This window comes from Macaca nemestrina, chromosome 7 (assembly GCF_043159975.1).
Source record: "Macaca nemestrina isolate mMacNem1 chromosome 7, mMacNem.hap1, whole genome shotgun sequence".
In the NCBI taxonomy this organism is placed as follows: domain Eukaryota; kingdom Metazoa; phylum Chordata; class Mammalia; order Primates; family Cercopithecidae; genus Macaca; species Macaca nemestrina.
In genome coordinates this window covers 130,806,955-130,829,696 of record NC_092131.1, presented here as the reverse complement: position 1 = coordinate 130,829,696, position 22,742 = coordinate 130,806,955, and the positions used below count along the sequence as shown (strand labels likewise).

Genomic DNA, 22,742 nt, shown 5'->3' with positions numbered 1-22,742 from the left:
TTTATTTCAATTGACTACTCAATTTGCTAATAGCATTTTAAAAATTAAACTATTCTTCTGGCCAGGCATGGTGGCTCATGCCTGTAATCCCAGCACTTTGGGAGGCCGAGGCGGGCGGATCACGAGGTCAGGAGATCAAGACCATCCTGACTAACACAGTGAAACCCCGTCTCTACAAAAAATACAAAAAAATTAGCCAGGCTTGGTGGCGAGCACCTGTAGTCCCAGCTACTCTGGAGGCTGAGGCTGGAGAATGGCGTGAACCTGGGAGGCGGAGCTTGCAGTGAGCCGAGATCATGCCACTACACTCCAGCCTGGGTGACAGAGCAAGACATCGTCTCAGAAAAAAATAAACAAAATAAATAAAAATTAAACTATTCTTTTTTCACGAGAATTCCATCTTTATCTCACGTTAAGGTTTTGTAAATATGTGCATATATTTCTGGACTACCCATTTCACTTACCTATTTTAATGCCAATACCAGACTCTTGATTATAGTAATTTTGTAGTAAGTTTTCACAACTTGTAGGGGAAATAGGTTTCCACTGTTCTTTTCAAGTTCAATTGTCACACACCTATTCTTCCATATGAACTTTATTTATTTATTTATTGAGACAGGGCCTCATTCTGTTTCCCAGGCTGAAGTGCAGTGGCATGATCTTGGCTCACTGCAACCTTCGCCTCCTGGGCTGAAGCAATCCTCCCACCTCAGCCTCCCTAATAGCTGGGACTATAGGCGCACACCACTATGTCCAGCTAATTTTTGTAATTTTTGTAGAGGTGGAGTTTTGCCATGTTGCTCAGGCTGGTCTTGAATTCTTAGGCTCAAATGATGTGCCCGCCTTGACCTCCCAAAGTACTGGGATTACAGGCATGAGCCACTGTGCCCAGCCTCATATGAACTTCAAAATCAGTTAACCTAAATAGAAAAGAAATGGTGAGAATCTTGTTCAAATCACATTTAAGTTTACTTATTAATTTCAGAAGAATTAGCATTGTTTTAACAGTAGTGACACTTTTTTAAGAAACAGGTCTTGTTTGATATCCAGAGGGAGCTAATTGGGAAAATGTTGAAAGTCTGAAGGAAAATTCTGAGGAACTAAATGAGGTTAGAGACCATGAAATTATAGCAACTTTAGCCTGAATGGTTGAGTGAGTTTATTCCAAGAGCGCAGAGTAGCTAAGTATAACAGAAGAGAAGCTAAATGTCTGATAAACAACAAAGAGACAAGGGATCAAAGGCAAGGAATAAAAAAATTCAAGTGTGATGATAAAGGAAAAGGTAGAAATGATGGGTCAGATAGTCTAGGCGAGATTTTAAGGAATTAAAAAACAGAAGGTTGGCAACAGATTGGAAGAAAATTTTGTTTCTGGGACGGGACGTCTGATTAAAGTTGCAGATGAGGAACATATAAAGTAAGAGCATTAAAAACGAGATGGAATAGTGGGAATTTATGGTCAAAGTAAGTTTTTGAGGTTAAATATTTTAGAGGTAGAACACATTTAAGTAATGAAATCTAAGCAATATGGAAGCCATTATTGTGGTTATCAGAGCGGATTGTTGGAAAAGAGTAGAAGTGAAGGTCACCAGAATAAAGAAGATCCATTGAAGCCATTATTGTAGATATTGAAGTTACTGATGGTAGAACAAGGTATGGTACGGTACCAGAGGCCATGCATCGTGTTCTCTTGTGACACGGCTATTCACTGTTTAAGTTTTACTAGTTTTGGCAGCTTCAGTGAATGCAGGAGTATCTTTTTTATTAAATGACTCTTTTATCTGGCAAAACTATCTCTGATCAGTGGATTGCAGACTATTAACATGACTTTCATGACATTTTGAACTTTTAAAGTGGCATATGACCAAACATTTTATGACCCTCTAAAATAATTTAAAATCATAGGGTCTTTATGGTCTCAAAAACAAGCAAGCTGTTCCAAGAGAAAGAGGAAGTATCTGTTAGTGAAAATTGTTGTGCCTTATGCTTACTGCCAAGAGTTTCAGAATTTTTATTAGGAGTTCCACAAAGTCATTAGCTTTTAAGAAGGAAGCATAGAGAAAGAGTTTGGGAGAGATGGGAGAAGAGATGTAGGGGTTCAATGGACAGGATGTAAAGTGTAATGATGAATCATTAGGAAGGGGATCCACAATTTCTGGCAAAAGATTTACTTTCTACAAATGTATGTTTAAAGTGTCATGGAAACACTGTTACATTCTCTTAGTTTGATTCTTTTTTTTAATGACCTAAAAACTAGCAAGTTGAGTAGCCACAGAAGATATTTATACATGAAGGCAGAAAAATAAAATTTTAGGACAGATAGTATATAACTCATAGGGATTATAATGCAAAATCAGTTACTTACAACTTCTACTGGTTGTAGATTTTTCTTCAGTTTAGTTTGTAGTTATCTGATTCCTGTAAAATCTCCTAGAACTGAAATTTAGAGATATTTCTAAAAGAACTTATTATACCTTGCATTTTGTCTAAACAAGGAATTCTTAACCAGAGCATTCAGTTTGACTTTTTGAACTGTAAGTCCTTATTTTACTTGACCTCCTTACAGCATCTGACATAGTTGAAACTCCTCATTCACCTGATTTTCCTTTTATGTATGTGGCTACTCTTTTATTTTTTTTAAGTGGTATTTTACTGGCTCCTTTTCTACCACATCTTTAAATGTATATTATGCAGTTTTTTAAATTTGTAAGATTTAGATATACTACTTGTGCTAATAGATGAAGATTCAGCTTCCTCACCTCTTTTCCTCCCCAAACTATATATCTATAGTTGCTTTATTGGTAGCTTTTGTAATATGTATCTAAATCTCTATTTTTTTGTTTCATCCACTATAGGCAATAGCCCTCAAGTCTGCATTTGCAAGATGAGTCTGTCCTTTTTATTTTTCCCACTTTGTACATTGCAACTTCTATCAACTGTACTTTTGTAATTTTCCTTGTGATTTCTTCTTTCATCCAATGGTTGTTTAAGACTGCAGTGTTTAATTTCTGAATTTTCCAGATTTGTTCATTGTGGTCAGAGAAGATATTTTGTAGAATTTAATCTTTTTAAATTGATTGAGACTTGCTTTATAGATGAACATATGGTCTATCCCAGAGAATTTTCCATGCATACTTGAGAAGAATATGTATTCTGCTGTTGTTGGGTGGGGTTTTCTATACATATCTGTTAGTTGGTTTTATAGTGTACTTCAAGTCCTCAGTTTACTTGTTGATCTTCTGTCTGGTTGTTCTATCCATTATTGAAGGTAGAGTATTGAAGTCTCCAACTGTTATTATGGAACTGTTTCTTCTTTCAACTTTGTCCATTTTGCTTCATATATTTTAGGTTTTAAGTGCATATACCTTTGTAATTGTTATACCTTCCTTAGGGATTGACCGATTTTTCAATATAAAATGTTCTTCCATGACTCTCATAAAAATATTTGATATAAAATCTTTTTTACATAATATTAGTAGATACTCTGGCTCTCTTGGTTACTGTTTGCATGGAATATCTGTTTCTATTCTTTCCATTTCATCCTATTTGTGTCTTTTAATCTTGTAGAAAGCATATACTTGGATCTTTAAAAAAAAAAAATCCTGGCTGGGAGTGGTAGTTCGCACCTGTAATCCTAGCACTTTGGGAGCCTGAGGCAGGTGGATCACCTGAGGTCAGGAGTTCGAGACCAGCCTGGCCAACATGGTGAAACCCCATCTCTACTAAAAATATGAAAATTAGCGAGACGTGGTGGCATATACTGTAATCCCAGCTACTCAAGAAGCTGAGGCAGGAGAATCGCTTGAACCCAGGAGGCCGAGGTTGCAGTAAGCCAAGACTGCATCATTGTACTCTAGCCTGGGCAGCAGAGTAAGACTCCATCTCGAAAACAAGAAAATCCTTTCTGCTAATTTCTGCTTTTTAATTTGAGTAGTTTAATCTTTGAAGTCCTGATAAGGAAAGACACATGTCTCCCATTTTGTTGTTTGCTTTCTATCTGATGTATATTGTTTTTTGCTCCCTCAATTCCTTCATTGCTTTCTTCTTTTGTATTTAGCTGATTTTCTTAGCGTACCATTTTTGATCCCCTTCTTGTTCCTTTTACTATACATTTCCTAGCTATTTTCTTAGTTGTTACCCTGGGGATTACAATTAACATTTTAATTTAGCTAGTTAGAATTAATACCAATCTAGTTGTAGTAGTATATAAAAACTTCGCTTCTGTTTAGCTCTACTCCCTTTTCTGTTACTGTTTTCAGAAATTACATCTTTAAACATTGTGTGTACATTATAGATTTATAATTATTTTTAATGCATTTTTCTTTTGAATCATATTTTAAAAAAAGGATTAACCTAAAAATTCAGTAATACTGGCTTTTATTATGCACCTGTGTAATTACCTTTCTTGATGTTATTTATTTCTTCATATGACTTCAAGTTACCAACTAGTGTTCTTTAATTTCCAGAGAACTTCCTTTAGCATTTCCTGTAGGTCAGGTATACTAACAATAAACTCCCTCAGCTTTTGTTTATCAAGGAATGTCTTATTTTCTCTCTTATTTGTGAAGTCCAGTTTTGCCATATATAATTCTGGGTTGACAGGTTTTTTTTTTTTTTCTTTCAGCTCTTTAAATATGTCATCCACTACCTTCTGGTCTCCATGATTTCTGATGAGAAATCAGCTGTCATTCTTATGGAGGATCCCTTGTCCATTATGAGTCACTTCTCTCTCACTACTTTCAAGATTGTCTCTTTATTTTTGTCTTTCAGTAGTTTGGTTATAATGTGTCTTGGTGTGGATCTATGAGTTTATCCTAGTCAGAGTTCATTGAGCCTCTTGGATATGTTGTTTTATGTCTTTTATCAAATTTGGGAAGTTTCTGGCCATTGTTTTTTCAAATATTCTTTCTGCTTTTTTTTCTCTCATGTCTGTCCTTCTGAAACCCCCATTATGTTTATGTTGGTATGCTGGATAGTGTCCCACAGTTTTCCTGGTTCTGTTCATTTATCTTTACTCTTTATTTTCCCTCACTCCTATGTAATTTAATTGACCTATCTAAGTTTACTGATTCTTTCTCCTGCCTACTAAAATCTGCTGTTGAAGCCCTCTAGAGAGCTTTTTAGTTATTGTACTTTCCAACTCCAGAATTTCTATTTGATTCCTTTTTAATTTCCATCTCTTTATTGATATTCTTTATTTGGTGAGACATTATTCTCTTGGTTTTCCTTAGTTATTTCAGCATATTTAAAATAGTTGACTTAAAAGTTTTTGTCTAGTAAGTCCAATGCCTGGGCTTCCTCAGAAACAGTTTCTGTTCATTTCTTTTTTCCTGTGAGTGGGTTAGACTTTCTTGTTTCTTTGTATGCATCATATTTTTTGTTGAAACTGGACATATATGTGACAACTCTGGAGATCAGATCATTCCTCCACTCTAGGGTTTGTTGTTGCTGCTTATTTTGATTGTTGTCTTCTATTTGTTTAATGACTTTCCTAATTATTTCTGTGAAGACTATATTATTTATCATGTATACCCACTGAAATCTCTGTTCCATTAGCTTAGTGGTCAGTTAGTGATTTTCAGAGATTTTCTTAAATGCCTGGAGAAAAAAGGAAAAAATAAACCTCTCCCAGCCTCTATAGATTGGTTCTGTTTTGAGGCAGTCTTTCACGGCTTATCTAGACAGTTTGCCACTCTGCCTTAACCTTCATTCCTGCTTGTGTAAAACCTGAAGATCAGCCAGGGGTTAAGTTTAGGGTTAAGATTAGTATCTTCTCAGGTCTTTTCCAAACATGTGTCTGACCCTGGACATGCATGTGGCCTTTTAGATTCCCTGGACTCACAGGAGCTTCTCAAAACTCTATTCTCCCAGACATCTCCTTCCCCAGCCTCTTCCTTCTCAGCCTTTTTGATCTGTCTGTTGCTTGCTGCAGCTACTATCCCTTGTCCAGTGTGGTGGCAGCTAATACATTTTTGCCTTTCAGTACTTTCAACAAATGCCACTTAGAAGCCACCTCAGCCCTAGGGAAGCTCCAAGGCAAGTGATCCAAAGGCAAGCCCTTGAGCTAATCCTTCAGAGAGTCACCAAACATGTCAAAACACACAACTGCAGTTTTTTGAAAATATGGTCTATATTGCTTCCTCTGTTGCCAGCAGCCTGCACCAGGAATGTGGGCTGTTCAACTTCAAGGCCACCACCAAGCTGGGGAGTGGGGAGTGGTAACAGGGTAAGTTAAAATGCTTCAGAACTCTCTTATTGAAATTCAACAGTTTTTCTTTTCTTCATTGTTTCCCTGGTTTTGTAATTTATTAGATTCCAGATTTCTGAAAAAGTTGATTTTGTTTTTGGGGGTTTTTTGTTGCTAGCATATTTGTTGCTTTTGTGGAGGGATGGAGTGTTTTGGCGTTCCCTACTCTAGCATTTTTGCTTTCTCTTTGGGATTCCAATTTGGCTATATTCTATGAGCTATACTTTTACATTTCAAGATTAATGTCATTTATATCCGTTCTATAATCATAAAACTTTGTCAGTTGGTAGCATTTAAAACTTGAAAACTGGTAAACAGTATTTAAGTTTCTATAATATAGCAATCTTTTACTTTATGGTAAAGGATTAAGCTATGATTATGTCTCCTTTTCTGCTTCCTAAGCCACTCTAAGAATAGTCATAACATCAAATTCAAATGGACCCCTCTTCATTATACCTTAAAAGTTGTCCAAACCCATGCCACATTTTAGTTTGTTTCATATTTTAGCCATGCTTTTCATATATAGTTTGTTTTTTTCTGGAGTTTCTGATTGCCTTTTAAAAAAATTGAACAAAGAAATTTACTGCTGTTTCTACATTCTGACTTCTAGAATCTACTCTTTTTGAAGCCTGTCTCTGTAATCTAATTTAGAGTCATCATTTGCTTTTGGCCATTCTTTATAGTTTATCATTTTATATCATTATTAGTAGCCTTTGATTTTCTCTTGTATTATGTGTCTTTCTCATATCTTCAAGTATTTCTGTCCTCTCAACCTCTTGATGGTAGAGTTCTTCGGATTTTGGTCCTGGGCTGTCTTTACACTCTCTGCTTTCCCCCTAGGCAATCTCCTACATGGCTTTGACTTTAAATACCATTTATATACTGAAGACACAAAAATATATACCTGTTCCTTTATGGCTTACCCACTTAGATTGTGTTTAGGAAAATAATTCCTTTACCACATTGAAATTTTAAAAACATTCTCCCATTTTGTCTTCCTAAAGGTTTAATATTTGGCCTTTTTATATTTAACTTTTTATTATACCGGTAATTGATATTTATATTTGAGGTTAAGGTCTGATTTGGGTGGGGAGGGGTTTTCTTTGCATAGGAATAATCAGTTACCCTAGTGCTATTTATTGAGTGTTCTTCCTTTCTCACTGAACTGCAGTGCCACTCTGTGAGACTTGTTGGCAGTGAGAGAAGTAGGTGGGAGAGACCTTTTACAGATCTTCAATTAATGCCCCTGTGTTCAGTCTCACTTCTCACTCCCATCCTCCATCATACTTACTGTTTGTTGCTTTCCAGAGTTCCACTGAGCAATTTGGCTGCCATCTTTTTCTTATTTCCAGGGCTTATTTGAGAATACAGCCCTTTTTTATCCTTCTTCATCATTTAACACTTTTTCTTTCTAGCTTCCAGAAATTTTCTGAAATCTCCTGCTGCCAATAGTCTTCCCCTGCTGCGCTTGTTGTTGTTGTGGGTTTATGTCTTTTTGATTACTTTACTATTCTTCAATGGGGTCTTGGAGGGAGAGGTTTTAAACACATGTGCTTAGTCTGTATGCTATTTTTATCTGAAAGTACAAAGTGAAGAATTTTAAACATTAGAGGTTATATTTCTACATTTTCTGTAAGTCTTCAAAAAGATAATTAAATTTTATCATTTGGGACCCTGAATGATACAATTTAACTATTTCTGAACATACAAAGCTAGTCAGAGGGCCGCAAAGTTTCTTACCTAGTGTTTCAATTTGTGTTTTAATACTACATAAGGTTTTCCATTTTTAATAATCATTTATATTTATAGTCTTTAGTATTTCATAATGCCAAAAAAGTGGATAATTCTTGGGTTACAATGTTCCGTAACCTTTGGCTTATGGGTGTGTAACTAAATGCCTGGAAACAAGTGTCCATGAAAAAATTATAGACACAAAAAGGGAAGAAATTCTCTAAAACTTTGCTATATCCCACTAATGATTTCACTGTTCACTGTACTTGGGACAGCTCTCCAGTAAAATGACATATTGCAGGTTTCTTTTCTCTGGCAGAAATTGGAAAGTACTTGGTGTAATTTTTTTTTTTTTTTTGCTTACATTGGATGCATGCAGTGAAGCTGGTTTATTTTTGGTCATTTCCTGTCTACGAACACTGTGGTATTTTAGCCAACACTACTATAATAAAATATAATGCATACAATGAATTTTCACACCTACAAATGTTGTAATAGAAATTCATAAAATAAATTATTATAGGAATCAGCACCACTTATTCATTGGGAAAAGAATCTTCCACAATACTTTAAGTCTTTCTGTTCAGGCCTGTTATGAAAAGCCTAAAGGTTAAAAAAATAATCATAATCCTCCTAAATAATGTCTCTTTTCATCTAGACATTTAAGAGTATGTTCTACATTTAGCCTGGCTTTCAGAGTCATTATTTTATTGCATTGAGCTAGTCACCCTGTCTTTTCTTAGGGTCCTTTATTGAAAAGGCATAGGGTATTTTCCTGACTTTTTTTTTTTTTTTTTTGAGATGGAGTTTCACTCTTGTTACCAAGGCTGGAGTGCAATGGTGCAATCTCAGCTCACCACAACCTCTGCCTCCCGGGTTCAAGCGATTCTCCTGCCTCAGCCTCCCAAGTAGCTGGGATTACAGGCATGCGCCACCATGCCCAGCTAATTTTGTATTTTTAGTGGCGATGGGGTTTCATCATATTGATCAGGCTGATCTCTAACTCCTGACTCTGTGATCCACCCACCTCGGCCTCCCAGAGAGCTGGGATTACAGGCATAAACCACTGTGCCCAGCCTCCTGACTTATTCTTATGTAAAGATCAAGTTGAATAGATGAAACTTTGGACTTAAAATTAACCATAAAAATCTTGAAGAGAATTCATATTTGATGTCATTCTGCCTGCTATTATATAATTAATATTTCAGTTGGAGAATGTAATTGGAAATGTATTGGACTTTATGGGAAAACAAATTTTAAACAGATCCTCCAGAGAAGAATACCAGCTTTCTTAGAGTACAAATTTAGAGTAGACAGAGGTAGGAAACTGGGTCAGATGACCAGTTACCCACTCTAGAAATTTGAGTCACACTTAATTCCACCCTTTCCTTCATTCTCTAGTCAATCACTAACTCTTACTTTTATTTATTCTTAAATGTCTGATAAATCTATGTTATCTTTTATTAATAATCATGAAAATGTACTGAGCTAAGTATGAGGCATAGTTTAGAATATTTTTTTCTAATTTTCACAACTCTGAAAATATGTGTATTATGATAATCATTTTCATACAAGGAAACTGAAACTCAAATAATTAAGTAACTTGCCCCAGAAGTCATCAGTTACCAATGGCAGATCTGGAATTTGAACTAAAGTCCATCTCATTTTCTTGACATTGCCATTTCGACTACACCATACCATTTTTTGTTATGCCTGCATATGGTCTAGTTGACACTTTTGCAATGGTCTTGCTCATCCCCTACATTCAGCCTCTCCCTACTATGTCCTCCACAAAGTTGATTGACTTATCTGTCTGAATTGGGTCTTTGAGAGCAGAGTGCATATCTTATTCATCTTTGTATCCCTAACACCAGTACCTAGATTCATGCATGATACTTTGGAGGTTCTTAAAAACTTGTGTTGAATATAATCTCATCACTTTTTAAATTTAAAAACCTTTTTCTGCTTCTGAACCATGCAGGATAAAATCTGACTTTTCAGGCTCATCTCCAGCTCCTACTCGCCTCCATGTTTCAATGTTCCTGCCCCATATTTTAATGTTCCAGCCATAGAAATATTGTTCAACCCAGCAATCCCATTATTGAGTGTATACCTAAAGGAATATAAATCATTCTAGTATAAAGACACATGCACATGTATGTTCACGGCAGCACTATTCACAATAGCAAAGATATGGAATCAATCTGAATGCCCATCAGTGATATACTGGATAAACAAAATGTGGGAGGCCGAGGCAGGCAGATCACTTGAGGTCAGGCATTCGAGACCAGCCTGGCCAATATGGTGAAACCCCGTCTCTACTAAAAATACAAAAATTAGCTGATCATGGTGGCACATGTCTGTAATCCCAGCTACTTGGGAGGCTGAGACATGAGAATCTCTTGAACCCGAGAGGCGGAGGTTGCGGTGGCCTGAGATTGTGCCACAGCACTCCAGTCTGGGCGACAGAGTGAAACTGTGTTAAAAAAAAAAAAAAAAGGAAAGAAAAGAAAAAGAAAGAAAGAGAGAATATGTGGTACATATTCACCGAGGAATACGATACAGCTATAAAAAAGAATGAGATCATGTTATTTGCAGGGACATGGATGGAGCTGGAGGCCATTATCATTAGCAAACTAACACAGAACAGAAACTCAAATACCACATGTTCTCACTTATAAGTGGGAGCTAAATGATGAGAACACATGTACACACTGAGTGGAAAGACACACCAGGGCCTATTGGACGGTGGAAGGTGGAAGGAGGAGGAAAAATAACTAACGAGTACTAGGCTTAATACCTGGGTGATGAAATAATCTATATAATAAACCCCCATGACACAGTTTGCCTATGTTACAAACCTGTACATATACCCCTGAACTTAAAAGTTTAAAAAAGAAATTATTCTTACATAAATATATTATACATAATCAGGTTTTATTTTCCATACAAAATAAAATCTGTGTCAGGTTTGCACATGTGCCCCTGAACTTAAAGTAATCATTCCAGCGCCCTTCTTCATTCTGTTTTCCCAACTTCTGCTCCTGCTAAAAATCTGCTATTTATCTCTCAAGGATCAGTTCAAACGCAACCTTCCTTTTTAAACTTGACTTTTCCCCTCTGGAAGAATTAGTCATTCCTTTCTCTGTGTTCCCTTAGCATATGGTTTAAATATTCATTATATTACAATAAGCACATTATATTATATTTAATATATATATTCATCTTCCTCTCCACTCCACCCATCCAGATTGAGAGCTCTTTGAGGGCAAATATATCTTGATTTATTTTTATATCCCCAATGCTTAACACAATATCTGACACATAATAAGCTCTCCACAAAAACCTATTTGTTTAATGTGATATTGAGGTCATTTTAGTTTAAAAATTATATCCCATATGTTTATTAGTTTGATTGCTGAGTAGGATTAGAGCAGTTATATTTCTGAAACTATCACCCAGTAAAAGTGAGCAATAATTTTGCTATATCCAGAAACCTTTGTACGATCTCATCGTTGATTGTTCTTATCAATACACATGATTTAGTGGCATTTGCCAAAATTCTTAGCACAGTGTTTTGTAGAGAGTGGGCTTTCAGGACATGTTTGGTGAATGAAAGAAAGAAAGAATTAATTAGTTAATTAATTAATATGTGTGTATGTATAACTAAAAAGATGTGCCCATATCTGCTAAGGATACAAGGAAAACTAGAAGAACAATCCCCAATATATAAACATTGTTTGGCAAGCTAAGTCATTTTTTCATGGGGCTCCGAACACACCTTCCCAGAGGAGCAAATTTGTAAACATTGGCCAGAGTTTAAGGCTAAACTCAAAAGCTTCCTTCAGAAAATAACTGAAATGGGTTAGGTGCTATATGGCCTATTTACTAGGTGCTACGTTTCCTAGTGAAAAAGATGAGCCTGTCTGCAGCCCAGGAGACTTGCCATTTGTTTTTACCAAAAGGGGATGTAATAGCTATATAAATTGGAAATTCTGCTTTGTTTTGTAACCATGTCACTGTTTTGCTGAATGTAGCCTTGTTTATTATGTCACTTATTTCCTGAACAGTTTACTTGACAAGCCCTTTACACAAAATAAATAATCCCTTTCTGATGAGACTTTTTATTGTGGAACTTATATTCTTAAACTTTTAATTATGTGGAAAAAGAAAAGCAAGACACTTTTAAACATATGATGTGGAGCAACATCATTTCCCAAAGGATTTGTTGATGTTTTTGATACGTAACTCTGATTCCCCATCATTTTTACATTAAACTTTTTTGCTGGTTGCTGTGGCCATCAGGCGTCCCTCTGTGGGTAAACCTTCTTGCTAACCCTTATTCTGTGCCTATATCACTGATTCTGCCCCTTTACTGAAACCATAGCTTATGGTTCAAACATCCTTCTTAAGATATGATACATACTCATTAAAAACTTCGTCATTGTCCCACTTCATTAATTCATCCAAGAAATATGTATTGAGCAGAGTGCGTGCTAGGCACTGTACTAGATTTTGGATCTACTATAGTAATTGTGACAAATTTCAAGCCCTCAAGGATCACTGTGTTTAGTAAGAGAGAGACATAAGGCAACAAGTAATTGCAGTTCAATGTGGCAAGTATTGTAATAGCAGTATGCACTCTTTTCATCAAGCCTTCTTTGTTTTAGTGACACTGAAACTGTCCTTTGTTCTGTTCCAGTATTGATTATATAATCAACCTCAATGAGATATAATCTAACTCAATGTATCACACAAAGCAAAATGTATGGAACTAATTTTTAAGTTGGTTTTTCCTATTATCAGCCTTCACCTTTCTAAGATTATCATCTAAGACAATTCATATACTACTACTCATTGGATATTTGATTTTTGTCACATAATAATCATTGTCTTAAGTGCTAGTCTGGTAGAAATCGAGCCTTTTTGTATTTTCTTGATTGCATATTCACTTAAAGTAGACTGATGTTATTACTCATCTTGTTATTGAATAAACAAATGTGTAGAAGGTTAGCTGGTACCTCTGAAATAAGTATGATAAACAACAGAGTGGTGCTTTCTTAGTTTTATCCCTTAACATCAACACTGTAAAATGTTTGAAGATCTTTAATAATTCATTCAGTATACATTGTTAAAAGCTAATTACTAGGTTTTGCGTCCCCAAAGATGAAAAAATATACACTCTCTAGCCTCACTCATTATCTGGAATAATAGGCAAAATTGTAAGCATAAAATTGTAATATAGTTATGAGAAGTGTGTTCCAGGAGTGTACCAAAGACCATGGGAGCACAAATAAGAGTGAGACACTAATTTTAGTAGGGTCAAATAAATACTGGATGAAAGCAGAAATCCCAGAAGGAAAATGCAGAAACAAAAACCATGCTTTGTTTAAGTTTTGAGGTTGGGTAAAACAAATAGTTACATGTCTATTCACAAGGCAGAACATATGAGTTGGATTAAGATATTTCATTTATTCTCTAGCTATCATTTAGATAGCCTTATATAAAAAATGTGGCTTCTACCTTGGAAATAATAATTACCAAATTCAGTGCAGTATGAGAAGCAGGTGTGTGTGTGTGTGTGTGTGTGTGTGTGTGTGTGTGTGTATATATAGTGTGTATATATCATATAAATAATGATTCCTTCTCACTATTTCTTATTTCAAAGTGAGGAGGAAATCTACACTGATTTTACTGATTATAACTATAGTATACACTTTAAAAATTTCAAAAACCATTGAAGTATCCAAAAGTAGAAAGTTAGGGTTACCCCCTAATACAACCTCTGAGAAATAAACTATTTTTAGCAGTTATTACTTGGTTTGTAAACATATTTTTATATGTATGGTTCTTACTATAGAAATACTAATTTGTAAACTGCACTTTTTTTCTAGTCAGAAAAATTTATAGATTGGGAAAACCTATCTGTATTGAAATGAAAAGATAACCATAATGTAGTAAACAGGTTGTTTTAAAACTAAAGGGAATATTAGTTATCTTTCATGGATAGAAATAATTTGGGTTTAGAGGTGATCTTTTTGTTCATAATGTGCCTCTTTTTAAATTAAAATATATGATTAGAATAGTACAAAACTTCCAGATAGTTTATTGAAAATTAGTCTTTAATGCTCTAGGTTTAATTATTGAAATGAAAAAAGAATATAAAATTGTGAAGAGCTTTTCTGACAGGTCATTATACTGTTAGGTATTCTGCATGATGTCTTTCATTTAAAATCATACTTTGGATTTTCCAGGCCTCTAGACTCAGGACTCAACAATGCTTTACAAGGTTTATCTGTCATAGACACATACCTTGTTGAAGTGGACGGGGATACACTTTCCCTATATGGCTCAGGAGCACTGGAATCTCTGGATAGGAATTGGAGTGTTCAAACGTCAGGAATGATCACAACTGTCTCCTTCACTTTCATAGAATTTGATGAAATCGTCCATGTGCTTCCTAAACTGAAGATTAAGTTTCCTAATTCTCTGGTAAATATTTCCTTTTAGTAGTATATTTGAATTGTTCTTAGTCAATGACTTGTGTGTTCAGGCCAAAGACCTGTTTTAACTTTTATTTATGTAGTTTCTATCTGGCAGGAAGATTAAAGTTTTGTGTTAATTTTCTTGAGCTAGGATTTAAATTAGTATTCATAAATGGCCTTGAAGTTTTATGTTAACATTTGAAATTAAATCTCAAAAAAAAAAGATCCTTTGTGGAGTAGAAAAAGACTGATATAATTTTATTCAAGTTATTTATTTATACTTTATAAAGGATTCACCTTAACACATAGCCTTATGTATTCACCTATTATACCTGGTAATGGTGAAATGTGTATTTATTATATAATTTTTACGGTTGTCCCCTAACAATGTTGAAAATAATTTTAATAGCTCATTAAAATTACTTTGAGAAATTAGCCTTCCTCAATTATGGTGTCATTGTATTATTTAGTATGCATTTGTGGAAACCGTGATTTCTATAATGAGTTATCTCTTATTATTGTTTTGTTTTTCTCTGTCAGCCAAGAGACTTCCCTCACCTGCCTTTTTGGTGGGTTTTTGTTTTTATTTTCACTTCATTCTCCCTAAAAAAGATAGGGGTGGAGACAGTGTGTTTAGAAAAGAGCATCTAGATTCACAGACAGAATGCTTGCATTAACATTGCAGTTTTAGTGATTTGATTTTTCTGTAGCCAGTGTAACTATCCTACATAGTGTTTGGCAAGATACAAGTAATCACAACTAACTAGTTCTTCTCAGGAAAATTGTGGGGCCTGTATTTATAAAGCTCTGACATTTTCATTTCTAGTCTTTTTTAAAACATTTATTTAATGTCAATGTAAAGCACATAATGTAAAGCACATAAAATCAATAATTCCTGAATCTGCATTATTTGATATTTATGTAACTTTAAAGAATGTTTGTTTATAAGTGAGACTGTCATTTATAGAAAGAGTCACCCAGAATTCAATATTGGATGGATTCCATCAATGGTGCATTGGATGAATTAAAGTTACGTAAGTTTAGTACATTCAGTTGATTTAATGTAATTGAAAACATACTTGCTAAGCCTAAAGTTTACATATTTACTTGGGGAATGATTAGTGAAGCTTTAATGTTAATATTTCAATATGGTTAAAATTAATGTTCCAATCTGTATTTGTGTTTTATCATTGCAGCACCTTAAATTCAAAGAAACAAATCTTGTAATGCTGCAGCAATTTAATGCACTAGCACAACTCCGTCGTGTTGACCAGTTGACAATTGATCCTCAAGGAAATCCAGTTGTCAATTTTACACTCTGGAAATACTATGTACTGTTTAGGCTAAGCCATTTTAGTATGCAGAAAATAAATGGAACAGAGGTAAGCTAAAAACTAGATGAACTATAGAATAAAAATATTCCTTCTTAGGGGAAATAGTTACGTTAAATGGTTAGAAATTTAAGTAACCATGATAGAACATTTGAGACATTATTTTTTTTAAAATATAGACATTTAAAATGTCAAAAAACCTAAGAATCTATTTTAAAACTTCCAAAGAACTAAACAAATTATAAAAATAAAATAGTAACCAGGTTGTAGTGAATGGCAAATGCTTATACTGTTGTTTGTAAGCATTCAGTGAAATAAAATGGTGGGGTGACAGTTAAAAATAAAAATAAAAAATAACTGTTTTATAAGTAATGTGATCTTTGTATTTTTCAAAGTACTTTGCAGACTGCGTGGTATGCAAGAGGGGATAAGGAAGTAAAACCTAAATGTCAACTAATAAGGGTCTTGTGGTAGAGAAAGGGAAGAATAAAATGGAAAAAAAAGAGGAGGAAGAACATGATTTACAAAAAGAAGAGATGAAAAGGAGAAATAAGCCAGGAAGAAAGATAAAAGAAAGTGAAAATAAGAGAAAAAGAAAATAAAATAAGTATAAGTAAATGTCTGGACTGCTTTGTTAATAGCTGGTAGCAACCACTGTGCCATGACTACATTGGGTAACTCAGGTCTGGAGCTGAATAGCTGGAAAATTATTAGTGAAAAGTTATTTTTAGATTGATTCTGCTAAGCTTGTCACAAGGTAATCCCCCAGCTACTCAAAAGCCATGTTCTTTTAAAATACTAATTTGGAAGAAAAGAGAGAAGCTATGCTTCTACCTCTACTGAATTTAAATACTCTTCCAAAGGAAAAAAAATCTTTAATATGTTGTTAGTCTTATTATAATATCTCTTGAAATTCGGAAGACCTCTTTATTGTAAGATTAACTGTAATCAACTTTCTGGCACAGTAACTGTATTTCCCTGCAGCTGATACACTACAGGCAGATACTTAACTCCAAAAATTCAGCATACTATGAGGAGACTGTACATCTCTGGATCAATGTACAAGCAGCTATATGAAATTTGCATCAACCATGGTATTTCTATAACCTCAGAATCAGCCATCTGCTGAACATGTTGGGTAAATCTGAATCTTCAGATGACTTTTAATTTCTCCAGCTAGTTCTCAAGAGGGTTGGCTCAGTCTTGTGTATTCATGTATACTATTTGGTACTTCCCCAGAGGTGAGGTTGTGAGTCCCTGGAAGGACCTAATAATTAGTCCTAATGGTTTCTAAAGTTAGCTCAGACTGGAAATAGAATGGTTATTTTTACTATGGGTGAGTGATTCTCCCTTAATTGAGGTAACAAACCGTTACCTCAGTTAACCCTAAATAGTGTATTTACCCAGATATGGATCATTACTAGAAGAATACCCATTATTACCAAACTTTGAATTAGGAAGGAATAGTATAGTTATGTAAAGTGGAGAAGAATTAGAAAGAATTAGAAAGAACCAATATAATTTATTCTGATTTAAATTTCTGAAAATCCCAATGCCAGGGATATTTGACACTTTATTAAAATACCTAATATATATTCCTGTTTGTAAAGTCCTTGACCTTACATAGTAATGTTACACTGCATTTTTACTTCTCCGTGTATAAAAAAGAATGATATTGCTTGAGGTAGAATTAAATTGAATTATGAGCATCAAGAAGAAAACATGGAGTAGTGGCCTGCATTGGCCACTAGGTGACTATATTGGACCAAACACAACTTAGTTATTAGCTAAGGAAGGATTTGAAGTGACAGAAGTCTCCTTAACTGTTAAGATCCAGGGAAGGGAAGAGAGCTAGCCTGCACTGATTCATTATGTATAAAATGTTTGTGAATTATTGGTTTGTTTTTAAGAAAATGCCTGTGAAGAGTATTACAGCTAGTGTCAGGAACAAATTTTCAAAAGATCTAAAATTTAATTATACCAGGGTTTCTAAACCTTGGCTCTGTTGACATTTTGAGCCAGATAATTCTTTGTTGTGGGGGCTGTCCTCTGTATTGTGACATGCTTAACAGCAACCCTGGTCTCTACCCACTAGATGCCCGTAATGTCCAGAAATAACTAAATATGTCTCCAGACATTGCCGATTGTTCTGCAGGGCGCAAAATGGCTCTTGGCTGGGATCACTGAATTATGACCAAAAAACAGTATTTAAAATGTTAGCAACCCTATTTTGTATTAAAGAAAATATCCCCAGATAGTAATACAGGTACTGCTTTCAGCTTTTAGTACTTTCTTGGTTAATGTAAGAATGGGTCCTCGTAGGGTATACTTGTGACAAGTTATTCTTTTTGGGGATAAAGACTGATAGAATGAACGGGAGCATCCTTGCTAATTCAGTGAAGTTCCATCTCTCAGGAAGGGACAAAATTATCTCTAAAGGAGCAGGTATGTCCAACACCTTGGCTTATCTTTGATATATTATTAAAATGCATCTATCCCATTGACGCTTGGGAATTTTTTTTCCTCTAAATCATTCTAATCCAAGAAGCTATAGGATTTCTGAAAAAAAAAATTACTAAAAATTGAAGTGTAATTCTCAGGAAAGACAGCTTCTAAATGAGAGCTAACTCATCACCTCCAATCAACTTCCATCATCATGAACCACAATTGTACATCTTCTTTTAACTCAAGAAAGAAAAATATCAATGAAAACTCTTCTTTCTACAGCACAGGAGAATGTGCTTTTGTGGGCTTACAAGATAATATTTAATCTGGATCTCTCTCTGGGATTATATTAGTTTTATCCAGCTAAGAGATGGTGTCATTTTTTTTACCCCTTTCTATCGTATCTCTTCAGGTGACACAGAATGATATGATAATGGCTGAAAGGCTCTTTGGAATCCTAGCACATGTAGCATCTTCTGAGTTACCCCAGTATCGTCTGATTTCCATTCTGGGTGATGCCAGGTAACCTTTAATTTTTATAGTTTTTTATAGAATCACTGTTACACTAGAAAAAGAAATAAATTCCACGTACCTCTTAACTATGCTAATTATGTGTTCCATAAACATGTATCCTAGACTGGCCCTATTGAAAGTGTTGGGGATATTAAATAAGATGATCCTTATTCTCATATGGCTTATAGTCTAATAAGTTAAAGATATACACAAGCAATGAAAACATAACGTTTCAGGTGCTATAAGGGAGGGCCGTAGGAGAGACTAACCACATTTTGGAAGAACACTGGGGAAGGCTTCACAAAGGAGATAACATTTTATCTAGTTCTTTGGGAATGAGTAGGAGTTTTCAGGTAGAGGATATGGGGAAAAGATATCTGCAAAAGCACAAGTAATTGTAAATAGCTGAGTATAATTGGAACATGGGATGATTATGAATAAGTGATAGGAAATTAAGCTAGAAAGATTGATTGTGGTCTGACTTTGAAGAGCTTTCCAATCCATGCCAAGCAAAAATGAAAACTTGTGTTTTGTAATGAAGCACAAGCAATCGTATAATTGGATTTACATTCTAGAAGACTGCCATTTGAGCAGGCAGAGGTTGAAGTAATGAAGATCAATCAAGTGGTTACTCTGTAGGCCAGGAGAGATTATGAGGGCCTGAGCCAAGGCAGCAAGATGGAGAAGAGGAAACCTGACAGAACACACTAACTGACGTGGTGGAGCAGGGATGAAGAAATAGTCAAGGATGGTTGACCAGCCATGATTCAGTTATAGATCATACAAGTCACTCTGGTTAAAGTAAGCAAGGAATTAGACATCTACAAAATACTTGAAAGCGTTGAGGAAGCAGTTTCTAGACTGAGCCTCCAGAGATGTCTCCCAGAATACCATAGAACAAGCCCACAAAGGAAACTGCCTCCTTGCTGTGGTCATGGAACACTTTGCTACAGTCAAGGACAACAGAAGACTGTTGTCCCAGCTGTGAGCACCAGGATCATACCACTTTAACTGCGCTGGGGATCAGGAAGTTCCCTACTCTGCTCCCCAGAATCTGGCTCCAGAACCATGTTACCCTACTATAATTTACACTAACAAAGTGAGTCTTTTGCATGCTACTCCTACTTCCCCACTTAGCCCAGTTCTGAATTTAAATCTTACCCAGGTGTATCTGATTGATGGAATATAAATCCCATCTAAAACCCACAAAACCATTCTGAGAAAAAAAAGGAGGCATTGAATTCAAGAAACAATGCCTACATAATGAAAGAAATCAGTAAAATTTATAGTTGTCTGAATAAGTATTAATGTATAATGTTAAAAAGATTAAATAACCTAAAAATAAAAATCCAAGAAAATCCTAAGAGAATGGAAGTTAAAGTTTACTTTCTTTCCCTGTTTAGGAGAGATAATAGGTACTAATTAAAAACAAAAATTGATGGAAAAATACACATTTGTGTGTATTAAAATATTAAGGGTTTTCATTAGGAAAAGATTAGATGGATAATTCCTAAACTACTAAAAGGAAAACGGTGATCAACAAAAAGCAGGAAGAAAAAAATAGCATTTGGGTTATCACCATAAATACTAATAAAGTCTTCTATTAATAGATACTAACTCTCAGATTGAATTAAAAACATGTTTTATCAGAGATACTCTAAAAACCCCTAAAGGCTTAAAGCAAAGGGATGGAAAATGTATAATGAGCTAAATGCCAACAACAAACAAATACAGGAATATTAGTGGTTAATAATGATAGAATTGATGACACTAAAAACTACAATCCACCAGAAAATAGTTATGAAACAGTGTAACTAAGACTACAGCTTTTAAACACATCAACAAATAGAAGCATATATTGACGAATTTTTCAGTTATTGTAATAGACATTAATACGCTTCTCTCATAAATCAGATCAAATCAACTAAAATAAGAAAGACTATAGAGGATTTGAATAACATAGTTAACACGTTTTATCAAATAAATATACTTAAAATCTTGTGCTCACAACCTTATTCCCAGTTCAGAAAAAGAAACACATATTTTATTCAAACATCTATGGAATGTTTGTAAAAGGTGATCATATATTAAACTCAAAGTAAATCTTCAAGTATCTCAAAAAGCATACTCATACAAATCACATTTTCTAATCATAATATTATAAAATTAGAAAATAATGGGTCAGGATAGCCAAAAACTTACCTAGTTGGAATTGGAATGGGAAGTGGGGTAGACAGCAGATGCAAGCTTCCAGAAAACAAGATACAAATGCCTTTAAACTTAAAAAAGAGGATGTTTGATCAAAGTCATAGACTTTGAGATAACTTTGTGGGAAAAGACTAGAAATGTGATGATATGCAGCAGCAGTCCTCAACCTTTTTGGCACCAGGAACTGGTTTCACAAAAGACAATTTTGCCACGGACAGTTGATTTTTTCAAAATGCTTACCTCTAACTGTTGAATTGGAGGGAGACACTAGGATTCCAAAGTACATAGATACTTTTTACTCTATGTTTCTATGGACCTCTTGAATTATCTTCTTGCTTTTTGTTCTATCTCTTTTTTTTTTGTTTTTTATCCTTTTTTAAAAAGCATTTAAAAATACTTTAATGCTTTTGAATTAAAGAGGAAATTAAAGCTAAAATAATAAATCATATATAAATGAGTTTGACAATAAGAATACTATATGTCAAAACCTCTGGGATGTGACCAGAGCTGTGCTGACGGGAAATTGTATATCTTTAATGTAGTTGTTTAAAAACAAGAAAGATTAGAAAGTAATGAATGAAGCTTTTACTTCAGGAACCTAGAGAAATACCAAAGTAAGGCAAAATTCTAAAAATTGGAAAAAAGAAGTTCATAAAGATAATAGCAGCTTTTAAAGAAATAAGAATTTGAAAGAGAATAGTTAACCAATAAAAGCAAACACTGACTCTCCAGAAAATCCAAGAATTCAACTATTAAACTTTTTGAATCAATCGGAATGTATAACAATGAGGCCAGATACTAGATTAACATATCAAAATAATTAATATTTCTTCATACCAATAATAAGCTGTTGAAAATAGTATTAGAAAAAGTACCCCATTTATAAAGGCAAAGAAACTATGAAATACCAGAAAATACACCTTATAAAAAGTAACTCTGACATACACAATAAAATTGGGAACAGGCCTGGCATGGTGGCTCATGCCTGTAGTCCTAGCACTTTGGGAGGCTGAGGCAGATGGATCGCTTGAGCCCAGGAGTTTGAGCCAGCCTGGGCAACATGGCAAGACTCCATCTCTAGAAAAAACACAAAGACTAACCAGGCATGTGGCTCGTGCCTGTGGTCCCAGCTACTTGTTGGGGCTGAGGCAGGAGGGAGGATCGCTTGAGCGTGGGAGGCTGAGGCTGCAGTGAGCCGTGATCTGCGCCACTGTACTCTGATCTGGGTGACAGAGCAAGACCCTGTCTCTTAAATAAATAAATAAATAAATGAAAATACAATTAGGAACAAAAAGGAAGTTTAAAAATGAATATTTACAATGTTAACAAATTCCAAGACTTAATATTGTAAAGATGCCAATTTATCCAAATTAAATTACAAATTTACTTAATTCTCAATCAAAAATCCCAGTATGATTTCTCAGGACCCTAAAACAAGATACATTTTATATCTTAGAAAGGCATTTATCATCTCATGTTAATGAAAATGTTCTACTATACTTTCTCATACTTCCTGAAGGTTTATAACATGTAGCTCACATTTTTACAGTTTTATATGATCATCATATAGTGAAAATACATAAGCAGACAGGAGAATATATTTTCAGCATGTTTAACAAAATTTTTAAGAAATCCTACAAATTTAGTAAGAAAAAAGACAGTCGAGATAATAGAAAAAAAGGGCAAAACATATAAAGAGAAAACTCACAAGAAGAAATATGAATAGCCAGATAATGTAAGCCCAAACTCACTTGTCATCAGAGAAATACAACTTAAATTAAA

General features: G+C 34.7%; 1 protein-coding gene across 5 annotated transcripts in view; it reads left to right on the top strand.

The window, feature by feature from the left end:
* Positions 1-22,742, top strand: part of LOC105487639 (leucine rich repeat containing 49) — a 208,178-nt gene that overhangs the window by 140,005 nt on the left and 45,431 nt on the right. For all 5 annotated transcript variants that reach the window (XM_011751153.3, XM_024794735.2, XM_011751149.3 and 2 more), the window contains 3 exons: positions 14,233-14,470; positions 15,660-15,845; positions 18,652-18,761. In XM_011751153.3, coding sequence (XP_011749455.2) covers positions 14,233-14,470; positions 15,660-15,845; positions 18,652-18,761 — 534 coding nt within the window. The remainder of the gene's footprint in view (positions 1-14,232; positions 14,471-15,659; positions 15,846-18,651; positions 18,762-22,742) is intronic.